The 17,118-nt window shown below is 43.7% G+C and overlaps 1 protein-coding gene across 2 annotated transcripts in view; it reads right to left on the reverse strand.

The window, feature by feature from the left end:
• The window catches only part of CSF3R (colony stimulating factor 3 receptor), a 71,128-nt gene that overhangs the window by 10,457 nt on the left and 43,553 nt on the right, over positions 1-17,118 (reverse strand). For both annotated transcript variants that reach the window (XM_066592039.1, XM_066592032.1), the window contains 4 exons: positions 11,794-12,004; positions 11,015-11,194; positions 8,814-8,912; positions 7,134-7,277 (listed from right to left, as the gene is read on the reverse strand). In XM_066592039.1, the coding sequence (XP_066448136.1) occupies positions 7,134-7,277; positions 8,814-8,912; positions 11,015-11,194; positions 11,794-12,004 (634 nt within the window). The remainder of the gene's footprint in view (positions 1-7,133; positions 7,278-8,813; positions 8,913-11,014; positions 11,195-11,793; positions 12,005-17,118) is intronic.

Consider the following 17,118-nt stretch of genomic DNA (forward strand, 5'->3'; position numbering starts at 1 on the left):
ATTTTCAATGGGGCTGCTAGCTGCGATCTCACAGCCTGATAGAATACGCTGCAGGAAAGAAAAAAAAAAATCGCTCATGCGTATGAATCCCTTCTAAAGAATGAGATTCATATTTGTGCGTCACGCAACACACAAATCTCGCGTGATTTTCTCGGCCATGTGAAAAAGACCTAACTTTATTCTGAGAATCATTATAATTAAGGTGATACACAATTTGTTTATATTTTACTACTTTTAAAAAAATACACAACTTTAAAAGAAACAAAATAGCTTTTTGTCATCACAGTCTGACCCTGTGAATTATTTTATTTTTCGGTCGATGGGGCTGCGTGAGCACTTGCTTTTTGTGGGACGAGCTGTAGCTTTTATTGATACCATTACTTTTTATTCAATTTGAGAATGGTGATGACAAAAAAACATCCTGGATGTTCTGTGGGGAGCTAAACTCAGTGTTTGCTCACCCTCCTTCTCTTGATGCTGCCTTGAAAAATTAGTAGGAGGACACAGAAAGCCAGCATCAAGAGAAGGAGGCTGAGCAAACACTGAGTTTAGCTCCCCACAGAACGTCCAGGACCTACATGACATCAGGGAGGGTCCTTAAACCATTCAAAGCTTACAGACGCTCGACAGTATCTGCATCTCAGTGGGGTGAGAAAAAATTTACTTCTCAGAGAACAACTTTAATTATCTCAATTGTAGGGAGATAAGTGAATGACTAATGAAAACTGCATGGATAGCAGCAGAAGCAGGAATTAGGGAAGTCCATGCATGTTATTCTAGATCTACTCCTAAAATACTGGAAAGGAGCAAAAACCATGTTAAATGGAGATTAAAGTGGTTACATTAAAGTATATGTTTCCATACAGTCTCTTTCTCATGATATTGCCTTCCAGGGACACCTGTAGGTTGATACGGTCCAGTACAGCTTTGTTGGTGACTAGCTGTCCAGGTCATTCATAGACATTTCCTGCAACACCATTGCTCAAAAGTGTAAATTTTTCTTTTGTCTGTTATCCTCAATGTCCATGTCTCACAGCCATATGTTGCAATCAGGAAGACGATGGCTGTGATTAACCTTCATTTGATGGTGAATGACATATCCTTGCACTTCCGTATTGGGTCCATGCTCACCATGGCTGTATGGCTTAGTGCTAATTGACACTTTATCTCACCTATTGAGCTGCCACTATGAACAATGAGGGGCCCAAGGAATACAAAACTATTAACCACTTTAATTTCCTCATTGTTGACCTTTATGTTGACTTTCTTGTTGGCAGTGATCATGATCTTTGTCTTCTTGATGTTCAGGTAAAGTGACATCTTCTCACTTTCTTCTTTTAGCTTCAAGATCAGTGCCTACAGATGCCTTGCTATCTCTGCTACCAGGGTAATATCATCTGCATATCTTACATAACTGATGGTTCTTCCACCTATTTTCAAACCTGATCATTTAAGTCCAGCTATCTCATGATCACCTCTGCATAGAGGTTGAAAAGAAAAGGAGAGAGGATACATCTTGACTTGTACTCTTTTTCATCTTGAACTATTCTGTATCCCCATGTCTGGTTCTTGCTGTGACTTCTTGATTGCTGTACAGGGACCTGATCAATGTGATCAGGTGCACTGGTACTCCTACCTCCCTCAGTGTTTTCTAAGGTTTACCATGTTCAACACAGACGGAAGCCTTGGTGCAATCAATGAAACACAGGTAAAGCTTCGTCTGATACTCTCTTGTCTTTTCCATTATCCACCTCAGGTTTGCAATGTAGTCATGGGTCCCTCTGCCCTTGCAGAATCCAGCTTGAACATTAGGAAGTTCTTGGTCAAGGATATTGCCCGGTACGTCTGGATGATTTTCGCAAGTACCTCGCTGGCATGTGCAATCACGGCGATTGTTCCATAGTTTCTACAGTCCTTGACATTGTCCTTCTTTGGCAGTGGGATGAAAACTGATCTTTTCCAATCCTTTTGCCATGTGCAGGTCCTCCATATTATTTGTCATAGTGTTGTCAGTGCGGCTTTTGGGACTGGCACATTCAGAGATCTGGGTAGCAGGGACCACTGCACTTTATTTTTAGTAAGTCTAGTGATTAGGCATTATACGTGGAACACACCGTGTTTAATATCGATGCATCATAAAACCCTCCTCAAGGACAAGGTAAGTAGGAACATTCTCAGTGACCTGGTGAAGCTGCGTTCTCTGGAGTTTGAAAGGTTGGATGAGCCTCGAGCGGCCTGTCTTTGGAGGGGGTTTTGCTTTGGGGTTCCCTAGCCTAGCAAACTCTTTCCTGGTGGTGGTCTGGATTCTTTCACCCTAGCTTTTTTGTTTTGTTTGTAAGTTAAAAGTTGAATAAAAGGCTTACAGGACCCAAACTGGTGCTGGAGGGTAGGAGGTATTGGCCATGTTTTTATCATTTGTTCTATGTACTTAGGCTGTGGATTATTATGCATTATATGGTTTCAGGGATGGTATTATGGTTTCATGGGGGGTATTATGTTTTTGTGGGTGGTATTATGTTTCTCATAGGTGGTTAGTATTTGTTTATGTGGGTGTATAATTTAATTTAAAAAAAACTGTATATGTATTTCATTTGTATGTTTACAAGTATCATTGGTAGAGGTTGGTGGTGGACCAGGGGATGGGTAGAGGGTAATGCATATGTTGTTTAGGGGAAAGGGAAGAAGAAAAAAATGTATTGTTTTACTAATGTCTGTTTTTCTCTTTTTAGTAGTTTAGAGTAAACAGCATTCTGGGATAGGTTTTTATATTTTTGAAATATATTTTGTATTATGCAGATTTTGTTGTATACATGGGGCATGTGTGATTGGGGATATGGCCAATATATATATATATATATATATATATATAATATATATTTCGCTATTTTGACAATTTTTTCTGTTATTTTGTAAATATGTATATACGTCTTTTGCAATTGTATTTTGGCAATTTTTTTCCTGATATTTTGCAATCTTTTGTTTATATCCCGTTATGTTTTTTACTTTTATAATAAAAAAATATTCCCTGTTTCAGGGAATCGGGTCTGCGCCATTCCAGAACTCGCTATAGTATTGATGCCTGATAGTAACACTGTAGGTCTAGTAAGCTCACCTTCCCTGGGATTAAGGTTAGTAAAGAACTAAGCGAATTAACCGTGTCAGTTTAGCCCAAATTAATTTGATCAAATCCAAGGAAAGAGATTTAAAATAGTGGCGTGGAATTTTAATGGGGAAGCTTTGGAAAAGATCTAAAATGCGGGTTAAAACATTAATTTTATAGATGCAACAACCAAGCCATGTGTATAAGCCCTTGTACCAGCCAGTCAGGTCCTCCTGGATATTTTGAAGAAAGGAACATAATTATGTGTGTGAAGTTCATCTAAATCCTTTGGGATCCCCACTCAAAGTATTTAATAGTGTCATGGGACCGATAAAACTGAAAGGAGGAGGTAAGGGAGCCTTAAAGTGCTTGGGGTAGTGATATATCTAGGTCCTCTGATTTCTGGAGGTTTATTTTAAAATTGGAGAATTGTTGGAATTTCTGAAATTCCGCCATTAAAGTAGAGGGGGGGGGGGGGTCGTGAAGGAATTGATTATAAATTTTAAAAAAAGGTTGTCCATGTATGCTTTCACACTGACTGTGGTACTCAAGCAGTTAAATAGCCAAGATCACATCTATCCCCAACTGCAGTAATTGCCCGTGGTTGATAGCCACCAGATATGGTGCAAGCTCAGCTCCTGAGCCCTCTCCATACCGTCCTTCATGACCCATGTTGGTTATATCTGTCATAGGTCCTTAAGAAGTTATTCATAAGTTGTTGCTAGCTCCATCCTCCTGCCAATTCAGGAACAAGTTGTAAGTTCTTAAAAACTACTGTGCATTACCCTATAAGTGACTGACCAATGAAATCAACAAGTCTTTCACTGCTGCCTTCATGACAAGGTGCCTGACGTGTGTTTTATTAAATGCTTGTGTTTCCTCATGCGATAACAATTCTGGAGCATCTTTTCATAGAATTCTGCATTCCTCCCTTACTTAGTTTGACATGGTCAGCATTGATTGGACAATATAGAGACAGTATCCCCAGTAACAATGGAAATGGTAACACCCAGTTGTCAATTTATTCAGAAATTTCCAAAAGAGCAGCAGCATAACAGAGTTCTACCAAAAGATTTTCAGAGTTGTTATTTTATAGAGAATGGAATTAATAACAAAACTAGGCGGGTCCTTTTTTTAAATTAAAGACTATGCCTACCTTTTCTCAGATTGAAGGCTAAGTATTTCTTATTTATGTTTTATGCTTTTATTATTTCTTATTCCATTTTCGAAATCCTTAATGCTTTATCAATCTGTATGTTGATGGGAATTGACAATTTTACAGGAAAAATTTTCCTAACATAGCAAACCTATAGGCTGGCCTTAGATTAGATAGCACCTTATGCTGATTTTTTTTTGTGCCCCTCTTTCTATCAGAGCACAGATGGACAGACAGAGAGAGAGAGAGAGAGAGAGAGAGAGCAGAATCCAAGGGCTTAAATGGCTAGGATCAGTGGACTCTCTGCTTCCTGTCAGCTGCAGTGGGACACCACCGTCAATCACAGCTCCTGTATCTGCTAGATCATCCTGACATCACTGTATGGCATGAAGGTACTAGGTAAGATCATCCACGGGGTACATTTACATGAGGGTATGTTAAGAGACTAAAATATGTACTGTACAGTTCAATATACACATACAAGTTATACAGTGATGTTGCATCATTTCTAGCTGGTATGATGTACCTCTAAATAATACTGTCATACAATTACTATGTAATACCCCTATACAAGTGTTGAATACTACTCCCCATTATTACCACTCTACAGTGACCATGTAGTGGTAGCTACTAGTTGTACACAGGCACTTTGCAGACTGTATAACTGATTACGGCACACTTAAACACCCTGCAAACTAATTTTCCATCCTGCTGCCCCTTTAACACTGCTATCCTGCTGCTTTCCTTATTTCTGTAATTGATGCTACCTCAAGTGTCCAAAATACTGTACCTAGCATGTAGAAAAGTGTCCCCAAACACTGTACTTCAGAAATAATGGCCCTGTAACTATGGTTACCCCAAACATAATAGATAATGCCCCAGATTATAACATAGTACTGTGCCCATTATTGTGACTCATGCAGTAATATCACCCGCTTAGTGGCATAAACACAGCATTAGTGCCCTTTTATATGCCCCCACACAATAATGCCCCCTTCTTTCACCTTCACAATAATAATGCACAGTGATAGTGCCTTCTTACTGCTCCTACATGTAATAATAGTAGATTGCATACCCCAAAGGTTATCCCTGGCAGTCACCAAGCATGTGCGCTGTATCTCTATACAACTATATAAGAAGTGTGGAGACTGCTGAGTGTGCTTTAAAGTAAAGGTTAGGGCTCACACCCACTTGAGTTTTTTAAGGCTGCGATATTGCTGCATTTTTTTAATGCGATTGTCAATGGGACTTTCTAATGTTAACAACGCATCGCAAGTTTGTGCTTTGCGATTTTTGTGCGATGCGTTTTTAACATTAGAAAGTCCCATTAACAATCGTGTTAAAAAAACGCAGCGATAACGAAGGGTTAATAAACACAAGTGGGAAGGAGCCCTAACATGTTACTCTGACTCAACTCAATTTGTTGCGTATTAATTTATTGCTCACAGGGAGGGAAACCAGTGTCACATAACATTTTTGTAACTGTTGGGCCGGGCTTACATAACTGTACGGTCATACGCTGCGTATGCACTGCTTTACAAACACACCCATAGAAAACAATAGGAACACACGTAAAACGTGGTATAATAGAATATGCTGCATTTTTTACATGTATAATTTATGCAAGACATATGCACAACTGTGAATGGATCAATTAAAATCAATGTACTTTCATCGACTCCATTCACCATGTATTAAACGCACAATACACAATGAAATTAGGCTCGAGTGAGCCCGGCCTTACAGTTTCTTTCTGAGATTTTGCTATAATTGCCAGCAAAAGCTCACCTGAGAGCAGTCACTTGTAAAATGTAACACCCCAGCAGTTTCCTTTATCAATACGTGTGACTACAGTTGGTGCAGCCAAGGTTACAGCACGCTGCCATCTGCCAGGTACTAGTCACCGAGTTAGTTACTAAGTAGTCAAAAGGGTTTTAGTCTATTTTATGGTTTAAATGAATTACAGAAATCAGATTATATCAAATTGATCTACATTGTAGTATTTTTGCAAATTGCATATTTGTATAGTTGAGCTACTGTTTTATAGTGAGGGATTATTTATATGGTAAATCCATCTTTATGGGGACGATAACAAAGAACTTGTGCTTCAAGAAAGATACCTGGTTGCACTCAATGCTGACTTTGCTATGGAATTAAGAGGACGGATGCTCATTTCTCATTCTTAAATGTACTATTACATGGTAAATATCAGATGACTGGACATTCATGTAATACATGGACAGCTTGAGTCTACCCGAGCAATCTCCATGATGTCTGTATGTCCTAACAGGTTATATGGACATTAAGTAAGATGTATACGTTGCTACTAGAGATGAGCTAGTATACTCGCTAAGGCACATTACTCGAGCGAGTAGTGCCTTAGCCGAGTATCTCCCCGCTCGTCTCTAAAGATTCGGGGGCCGGCCCGGGTGAGAGATGAGTTGCGGCAGGGAGCAGGGGGTAGCGGGGAGAGAGGGAGAGAGAGAATCTTTAGAGACGAGCGGGGAGATACTCGGCTAAGGCACTACTCGCTCGAGTAATGTGCCTTAGCGAGTATACTCGCTCATCTCTAGTTGCTACCTTTAGCAAAGAATTTATGAATATGTGTACCTTCACACTTGGCATCTGCCATTATTTAGCATCAGCCAACACATTCATTTTTTTTTGTTTTACATTAAAGATTAATTTAACATACTGGAGCAAAAAGAGTCTTGTACAGTATTCTGGGCTGATTATATTAAATATAGTATTTACACACATGAACCCTAAAACTTGGGACACTATGTTAGTGATCATGGCGGAATAAAAGCACCATTGTACATTTAACTGCAGGACATTTTCCTGTGCTATGTAAGGAATATACATTAGAACTCTTACTCTCTTCTCTGCCACTCGGGTCAATCCAGAAAACAGTGTAGTTTGTAATGAATCCATTTCTCTTTTGCACAGGAATCGGCTCCCATCGCACCTCTGCCTGCGATTTGTTGACAGTTAATTTAATCTCTGGAGAATGGTCTGGTGCTATACAAGAACACATAATATAAGGGATTATTTCTTATAGTATTGATACCGTTAATGATCCTCTACACCTTATATCAGACAGCAGAAACAGGTAAGACTACATCTTTTTCATTCTTTCTTGGGCCAATAACCTTTGAACCACTGTTGACTATGTGGATGGCAAAAAGGAATACAATTATCAACTGAGGTGCCTTCATTTCTGGTTAATACTTACATTTTACTACACCTATAGATGGGATAGTCCCTATTGCCAATTAATAAATCACTGTAAATTTACTAAGGCCCCCAGTCCACGGGCGAGGCGGAATATCACTAGCGATATTCCGCCGGGGAGCAGGGGAGAGAACTGACAGTTCTCTTCGGTGAGCCTATCTGACGATTTGAGTCCCGCGAGCGGAGAATCGCTATGATTCTCCGCTTATAGACAGGGGGCTGCGCTTTCCATAGCCGCGAGTTAGCTCCTCGAGTAAAGCAATGCACTATCGTCCGTGAACAGGAGCCCTAAATGTAAAGGTTCAAGTTCTTTATCAAAAAGCCAAGTCTCTACATACAATATGAAACCCTTAGTGCTGTATAGTGAATCCTGCAAAAAGTTTACTTCTTTACTATCCTCTTTTTTTATTATTAAAGGGAAGGTGTCATCAGAAAATGACCTTTTGTACAAATCAAGTTTACACATTTTAAGATTTTTTTTTATTTTTTAAATTCATTTTAAGTGTTACAATATGTATTTAAAGGGGATCTGTCAGCTACTTTGAGCCCTTCACGCTAAGCTAATGGGCTCAGAGTAGTGGACATGCTGAGCCCAGGGATGTAAGTTTTATACTTGCCTTCCCCACCATTAACTAAATGCCAGCTGCCAAACCTAGTGAACTACTTAGTCATACACATAGCATGTGCCTGTATAGACCACTCGATGCATTCAGTGGGTTTGACAGTGGGCCTCAGAGTATCTGTAACTTTGAGCATATAAGTGTAGCTTATAGGGCTCAAAGTCGCAGACAGAGTCTCTTTGACAAAATCCTAATATCATATAGTTTTCATACTGACCACTAAGCCTAATAATAGTGTGAGTCCTGTTCTGTAGAAAGAATTTTTCAGCAGTCATCTCATTATTATCACAGGCAGGATTACAATGAAGATGACACCTATATATAGATAGCACAGGATCCACCATTCACAATAGCTGATGGTCACAGTTCATCTACTCCCCCTGCCTGCACAGGTCACAGAGCTAACTAAAACAATCTCCAACAGAACTCAACGGGTCTCCCCCTGTTCATTGTGTCTATGGTTCATGAATTCTGCTGTAAAGTATCTCTAAATGCTGTTAACTACAGCTCAGACTAGATGGCAGCTCCCATAGTCATGTGCAGTCAACAGAATGAAACCATCTACACTGGGAAAATAAAAACAGATAGAATATGTTTTGCTATCTAGTTTTAAATAGTAAAAAATAGGCAATACATTTATTTTAATGTAATTAAAATTTGAGAGATATGATCCGATGTTTGGGAGAATGCATCTATACATTACCTCCTTCTTTAGAGTACACCTCAGTCTCTCTGGCCATTCCGATATAGTTTGTATACAGTGGATATATTCTCACACTATATCTCTTATATGGGTGAATGTCTGAAAAAAGGAATCAAAAGGAACATATTGTTTAGAAGCTAATATTGACTGTGGCCCATTCTGAGATATAGTAATTCAGAAGGATTTATAATGTAGCACACTGCTTTTCTAATGACTGGTTCAGTGTGTGTCTGAAGTGGTGGACTGCACTTGGTGTGAGCTGAGTCCTGATTCAGTGTGTGTCTGAAATGCAGGTGGACTGCACTTGGTGTGAGCTGGGTCCAGGTTTAGTGTGTGTTTAAAGGGGGAGTGGACTGCTCTTGGTGTGAGCTGGGTCCTGGTTCAGTGCGTGTTTGAAGGAGTGGACTGTATTTGGGGTAAGCTGGGTCCTGGTTGTGTGTGTGTCAAAAGGGGTGGACTGCTCTTTGAGTGAGCTGGGTCCTAGTTCAGTGCGTGTCTGAAGGGGTGGACTGCACTTGGTGTGAGCTGGGTCCTGGTTCAGTGTATGTCTGAAGGGGGGACAGCACTTGTTGTGACCTGAATCCTGGTTCTGTGTGTCTCTGTAATTGAGCAGGTGCCTGTGGTGTTATTTACCTCATCTGGTTTTCCTGTCTGTTACCATCTAGGGCAAGCCAAGCACCTGGGGTCCAGCCTTGGGCTGTCCTTATTGGGATGATCACCCCACCTTATTATTCATCTTATTAGAGTAGGGACTCTTGACATGACCTTGTGAGCTTACATATTCTGGCCAAAATACAAATCAATATCTTGTATGTACCTATTACTATGTTTCCCTGAAAATAAGACCCTGTCTTATATTAATTTTTGCCCCAAAAGAGGCAAAGGGTCTTATTTTTGGTGTGGGGTGGGTCTTATACTCACCTAGCAGGCGCCTTTTGGTTTACTCCTGCTGGGCTGGGGCACTTTGGCAGGCTTCTGTGTAGTCCTCAATGCAGACAGAGCATCTCTTGCTGGTGATGGGTTGAATACCCCGCATCCAGCAAGCGATTGCTGAAATTGGTTCAGGAGCACCGCCTCAGCAAATCAAAGCCGGCGCTCGATGAACCAATCACAGCCATTCAATGATGTCATTCAATGAATGGCTATGATTGGTTCATCGAGCGTCGGCTATGATTGGTTCAGGAGCACCACCTCAGCCAATCAGAGCAATCGCTTTCTGGTGGTGGAGTATTCAAGTCCTGTCACCAACAAGAGATGCTCCGTCGGCATTGAGGACTGCACGGAAGCCTGCCAGAGCGCTGCAGCCCAGCAGGAGGGACCCGAACAGCGCCTGCTAGGTGAGTATTGCTTTTCTTTCTTTTTCATGTAGTGTAGCTACGACTTGTTTTTCGGGTACGGCTTTTATTTCAAGACACCCCCCCCAAGAAAATCAGGGCGGAGCCTATTATCGGGGTAGGTCTTATTTTGGGGGAAGCATGGTAGCAATTCCTTTGGTCTGTGATAATTTAAGTACATTTGGTAAGTATTTTGGTATCTGTCTTTGTAATTGTTTTTTATTGTTTATGTATTTTGTAAGTGTCTGTTTGAGTGCATTATTCTTTCAGTTTTTCTCTTATTCGGGTTGCAGAGCTGCTTTGTACAGTGTTTAGTGTAAGCGTTTGCCTGTGTTATTCAGTAACAATGCAGGCAAAAAATGACGATGATGTCACCACTTTCACTTTCCCACCCGGTGGCATAGAACGCTGTGTCCAAAAACGTGGTAAAACATTGTACACAGCATTCTACCATGCTTTCGACAAAGTTGAAAATGTTACCCGTTGATCTCAATGAGTGATGCATCACATGTAAAAACGCTTAAATGTCAAAAATAGAACAGACAGCGCTAGAAAAGTGGGGCGCTAGAACACTAGTCTGAGAACCCCATTGAAATCAGTGGAGGCACTTTATAGCGTTTAGCTGTAAAAATTGGTCCTTGTGAGTGCGGCCGAAGTTAAAGACTGGGAAGTGTTAAGGAGGCTTAAAATTACTTTCAGATATCAGTACAAACACATATAGATGGAGAACATGCTTATGTAAAATTATGTCTTGTCAATAAACGTAAAACAAAATCTAATTTCTTCCCACCAACATAGTCTATAGAAAGGAGATTTACACAGTGGCACTTATAGAAATTGATCTAGATTTTGTTAGCAGTATTTTACCTTGTAAAATTGAGCTTCTGCTTTCTTCCTGCTCAGTTTTCCAGTATATTTCACAGTTAGGTAGCTCTGCATTTTTATACCACTCCAGCAGGTAGCCCTTAGCTAACCATTGCGGATCCCACATTACTTGCAAGCTGGAGTCCCCATTGGAAGACACTTGCATTTTAGACACCGGTGTTCCTATAATGACAAATATATTATAGAGCCTTGTGTGGTGCAGAGCATAAGCTCTCACTCATGACCTGAAGGTTGCAAGTTCAAACCCCCGAATGGTTCAGGTTGCCAGCTCAAGGTCAACTCATCCTTCCGAGGTCAGTAAAATGAGTACCCAGGTTGGTGGGGGGTAATAAATAAAAAATTTCCTGAAAGCGCTGCAGAATAAGTTGGTGCTATACAAATAACAAGATTCAATTTTTAGATATATTGCATTTGGTAAAACATTCTGCTTCGATTATCGCCCAAATTATCTCTGGAAGCAGAGAATTCGGACGATAGTCATCCCATGTACGTGTGGCCACCGACATGGCACTGAGCAAAAAATCCCCTATCCCAATGGATAAGGCATAACTTGCCGAGATGCGAATATCCCTTATAAGGGTATTAGATTTATAATGTGTTGTTCTATAGGGAGCAAAATGAAGCAAGTCCATTGGTAAAACAATCTAGCATGTATGAAAAGTGCAAATTAAATGTGAAATTATGATTGTCTTTGATAATTAAATAGACCCTGAATATGAATCCACCAATGAATCAGTTGTTGAGTTTTACTAGCTTCTTACCATTCCTGGCAGTGAAGGTTATCTCTGTTTCAGGAGAAGGTCCAGCATTATTATATGCCCATATGAAAACATTCTTCTTTTCAGTGGGCAGCAAGATGGTACAATTGAGAATGGTTGTGTTGCACAAAATGTTGTCTGTCTCATTTACGTCAGAGGAGCTCTTCACAATGTACCACAGATGTTCTGCATTGGCCCTATTTTTCTCCAGTTGCTGTAGAAAATGAACATACTTTACTGAACTACCATTCTTTTTTCTACCATAGCATTTAAAAAGTATGGAAGGAATCACTACTAATCCCAGATTTTAAGACCCATGCACATGGTTGTGTTGTACAAATCTATGATATAGTATTCATAATCTGTGTCTCCAATGTTCAGGAGATCATGGCATGTTCAATAAGGTGCTGTAGTGCAGAAGTATTTTGCCCTAGAGCCATTGCTTTTAGTGCAAGAATACAATGCCTTGCGGAAGCTCCATATGGGGTCCCAGATACATAAATCGTGTGCATGAGCCCTTTTAAGGTCACTAGATGACTCATTGCTAAGTACGGAGTGAGAAAAAAAAAGAAATTCATTGGAACATGCTATGAAAAGTTATCAGAAAGTAAAATAGGCAAGTAAGACCCCCTAGTCTTTATGCGATGTACTGTGTAGTTAGTGTACAGACTTTGATTTAGAGTGTAATTGGGGTCAAATTTGAGTCATAAGACAGACGCTAGTAGTAATTCTTTGTCATCTGAGTTTGTAACACATAGTCAGTTGAAGAGGCTGGTCCTTAGCAGAAAACAGGTAACAGTTATGCGGGGCCAAGACCCCAGTGATCAGCTGTTATTCCGGAAATATAAAGCATTAGATATAGAGATGAGCGAACGTGTTCGTCCGAACTTGATATCCGTGCGGATATTAGGGTGTTCGGGATGTTCGTTATTCGTAACGAACACCATGCGGTGTTCGGGTTACTTTCACTTCCTTCCCTGAGACGTTAGCGCGCTTTTCTGGCCAATTGAAAGACAGGGAAGGCATTACAACTTCCTCCTGTGTTGTTCCAGCCCTATACCACCCCCCTGCTGTGAGTGGCTGGCGAGATCAGGTGTCCGCCTAATATAAAAGTCGGCCCCTCCCGCGGCTCGCCTCAGATGCCGTGTGAGTTAGATGAGGGACAGTGCTGTTTGTACCGGAGCTGCTGTAGGGAAAGAATTGGTAGTTAGTGTAGGCTTCAAGACCCCCAAAGGTCCTTATTAGGGCCACTGATAGCTGTGTGTTGGCTGCTGTTAGCAGTGGCAATTTTTTTTTCTTCTCAAAATCGCCTCTGCAGAGCGTTGCACCCGGCATTAGGGACAGAAGTGTTGCATAGGCAGGGAGAGTGTTTAACCGTGTGCAGTACTGTGCTGGCTGCTGTTAGCTGTGCTGCATATTTTTTTTCTTCTCAAAATCGCCTCTGCAGAGCATTGCACCCTCCATTGATACTGCAGGGAAAGAATTGTGTAGGCAGGGCCACAACACAGTTATTATTCATTGAATATACGCAGTGCGGCCTTTTGCTTGTAAAACAAGTGAAAAAAATTCTATTTGACCTGCCTCTGTCCGTCCTAAGAGCTGTGGACACGTGTCGGCTGCGTGTGCAACGTTTAAAAATCAGACGCACCCAGCTACGATTTACTGCTGGCTTCGCCATTTGCTTTCCTTAATTGGGAAAAAAAAAACCTGCTCTGCCAGAGTTATAATAACTCTGCTACCCTCAAGTTCTGTGCCACATTAGCAGGGCCACAGCACAGTTATTAAACTTCTCATGTTCATTGAATATACGCAGTGCTGCCTTTTGGTGGAAAAAAACTGAAAAAAATTCTATTTGTCCTGCCTCTGTCCGTCCTAACAGCGGTGGACACGTGTCGGCTGCGTGTGCAATGTTTAAAAATCAGACGCACCCAGCTACGTTTTACTCCTGGCTTCGCCATTTGCTTTCCTTAATTGGGAAAAAAAATACCTGCTCTGCCAGAGTTATAATAACTCTGCTACCCTCAAGTTCTGTGCCACATTAGCAGGGCCACAGCACAGTTATTAAACTTCTCATGTTCATTGAATATACGCAGTGCTGCCTTTTGGTGGAAAAAAACTGAAAAAAATTCTATTTGTCCTGCCTCTGTCCGTCCTAAGGGCGGTGGACACGTGTCGGCTGCGTGTGCAATGTTTAAAAATCAGACGCACCCAGCTACGTTTTACTCCTGGCTTCGCCATTTGCTTTCCTTAATTTGGAAAAAAAATACCTGCTCTGCCAGAGTTATAATAACTCTGCTACCCTCAAGTTCTGTGCCACATTAGCAGGGCCACAGCACAGTTATTAAACTTCTCATGTTCATTGAATATACGCAGTGCTGCCTTTTGGTGGAAAAAAACTGAAAAAAATTCTATTTGTCCTGCCTCTGTCCGTCCTAAGGGCGGTGGACACGTGTCGGCTGCGTGTGCAACGTTTAAAAATCAGACGCACCCAGCTACGTTTTACTCCTGGCTTCGCCATTTGCTTTCCTTAATTTGGAAAAAAATACCTGCTCTGCCAGAGTTATAATAACTCTGCTACCCTCAAGTTCTGTGCCACATTAGCAGGGCCACAGCACAGTTATTAAACTTAGATTATTCATTCACTAGAGGCAGTGGGGCCTTTCGTTTTCAAAAAAGGGAAAAAATTATATTTGGCCTGCAGTCTTGCGCCAATTTATTTCCTGCCTGTGAAATCAAATCACTGGTAATACAGCATGCTGAGGGGTAGGGGTAGGCCTAGAGGACGTGGACGCGGCCGAGGACGCGGAGGGCCAAGTCAGGGTGTGGGCACAGGCCAAACTCCTGATCCAGGTGTATCGCAGCCGACTGCGGCGCGATTAGTAGAGAGGCACGTTTCTGGCGTCCCGATAGTCATCGCACAATTCATGGGTCCACGCGGGAGATGGTTATTAGAAAATGAGCAGTGTGAGCAGGTCCTGTCCTGGATGGCAGAAAGTGCTTCGAGCAACCTATCGTCCAACCGCAGTTCTGCGCCGTCCACTGCTGCAAATCAGAATCCTCTGTCTGCTGCTCCTCCTTCCTCCCAGCCTCCTCACTCCACTCCAATGACACCTGCTCAGCTGCGTGAAGACTCCCAGGAACTGTTCTCTGGCCCCTGCTCAGATTGGGCAGCAGTGGTTCCTCTCCCAGCAGAGGAGTTTATCGTCACTGATGCCCAACCATTGCAAAGTTCCCGGGGTCCGGGGGATGAGGCTGGGGACTTCCGCAAACTGTCTCAAGAACTTTCTGTGGGTGAGCAGGACGATGACGATGAGACACAGTTGTCTTGCAGTCAGGTAGTAGTGAGGGCAGTAAGTGCGAGGAAGGAGCGCACAGAGGATTCTGAGGAAGAGCAGCAGGACGATGAGGTGACTGACCCCACCTGGTTTGCAACGCCTACTCAGGACAGGTCTTCAGAGGGGGAGGCAGGGGCAGCAGCAGGGCAGGTTGCAAGAGGCAGTGCGGTGTCCAGGGGTAGAGGCAGGGCCAGACCGAATAATCCACCAATTGTTTCCCAAAGCGCACCCTCGCGCCATGCCACCCTGCAGAGGCCGAGGTGCTCTAAGGTCTGGGAGTTTTTCACAGAGACGCCTGACGACCGACGAGCAGTGGTGTGCAACCTTTGTCGCGCAAAGCTCAGCCGGGGAGCCAACACCAACAGCCTCAGCACCACCAGCATGCGCAGACATATGATGGCCAAGCACCCCACAAGGTGGGACGAAGGCCGTTCACCACCTCCGGTTTGCACCCCTGCCTCTCCCCCTGTGCCCCAACCTGCCACTGAGATGCAACCCCCCTCTCAGGACACAGGCACTACCATCTCCTGGCCTGCACCCACACCCTCACCTCCGCTGTCCTCGGCCCCATCCACCAGTGTAGTTCAGCGCACCGTCCAGCCGTCGCTTGCGCAACTGTTGGAGCGTAAGCGCAAGTACGCCGCCACGCACCCGCACGCTCAAACGTTAACTGTCCGCATAGCAAAATTCATCAGCCTTGAGATGCTGCCGTATAGGGTTGTGGAAACGGAGTCCTTCAAAAGTATCATGGAGGCGGCGGCCCCGCGCTACTCAGTTCCCAGTCGCCACTACTTTTCCCGATGTGCCGTCCCAGCCCTGCACGACCACGTCTCCCGCAACATTGTACGCGCCCTCACCAACGCGGTTACTGCCACGGTCCACTTAACAACGGACACGTGGACAAGCACAGGCGGGCAGGGCCACTACATCTCCCTGACGGCACATTGGGTGAATTTAGTGGAGGCTGGGACAGAGTCAGAGCCTGGGACCGCTCACGTCCTACCCACCCCCAGAATTGCGGCCACCAGCTCGGTGGTTGTATCTGCGGAGGTGTATGCTTCCTCCACTAAAGCACCCTCCTCCTCCTCCTCTGTCTCGCAATCAAGATGTGTTAGCAGCAGCATGTCGCCAGCAGTCGGTGTCGCGCGGTGTGGCAGCACAGCGGTGGGCAAGCGTCAGCAGGCCGTGCTGAAACTACTCAGCTTAGGTGATAAGAGGCACACGGCCCACGAACTGCTGCAGGGTCTGACACAGCAGACCGACCGCTGGCTGGCGCCGCTGAGCCTCCAACCGGGCATGGTCGTGTGTGACAACGGCCGTAACCTGGTGGCGGCTCTGCAGCTCGGCAGCCTCACGCACGTGCCATGCCTGGCCCACGTCTTTAATTTGGTGGTTCAGCGCTTTCTGAAAAGCTACCCACGCTTGTCAGACCTGCTCGTAAAGGCGCGCCGGCTCTGCGCACATTTCCGCAAGTTCCACACAGACGCTGCCACCCTGCGCACCCTGCAACATCACTTTAAGCTGCCAGTGCACCGACTGCTGTGCGACGTGCCCACACGGTGGAACTCTACGCTCCACATGTTGGCCAGGCTCTATGAACAGCGTAGAGCTATAGTCGAATACCAACTCCAACATGGGCGGCGCAGTGGGAGTCAGCCTCCTCAATTCCTTTCAGAAGAGTGGGCCTGGTTGGCAGACATCTGCCATGTCCTTGGTAATTTTGAGGAGTCTACCCAGGTGGTGAGCGGCGATGCTACAATCATTAGCGTCACCATTCCTCTGCTATGCATCTTGAGAAATTCCCTGCAAACCATAAAGGCAGCTGCTTTGCGCTCGGAAACGGGGGCGGTGGAAGACAGTATGCCGCTGGATAGTCAGGGCACCCTCCTGTCTATTTCTCAGCGCGTACAGGAGGAGGAGGAGGAGCATGAGGAGGATGAGGAGGAGGGGGAAGAGACAGCTTGGCCCGCTGCTGACGGTACACCGGCTGATT

Source organism: Eleutherodactylus coqui, chromosome 1 (genome assembly GCF_035609145.1).
Source record: "Eleutherodactylus coqui strain aEleCoq1 chromosome 1, aEleCoq1.hap1, whole genome shotgun sequence".
Taxonomy (NCBI): domain Eukaryota; kingdom Metazoa; phylum Chordata; class Amphibia; order Anura; family Eleutherodactylidae; genus Eleutherodactylus; species Eleutherodactylus coqui.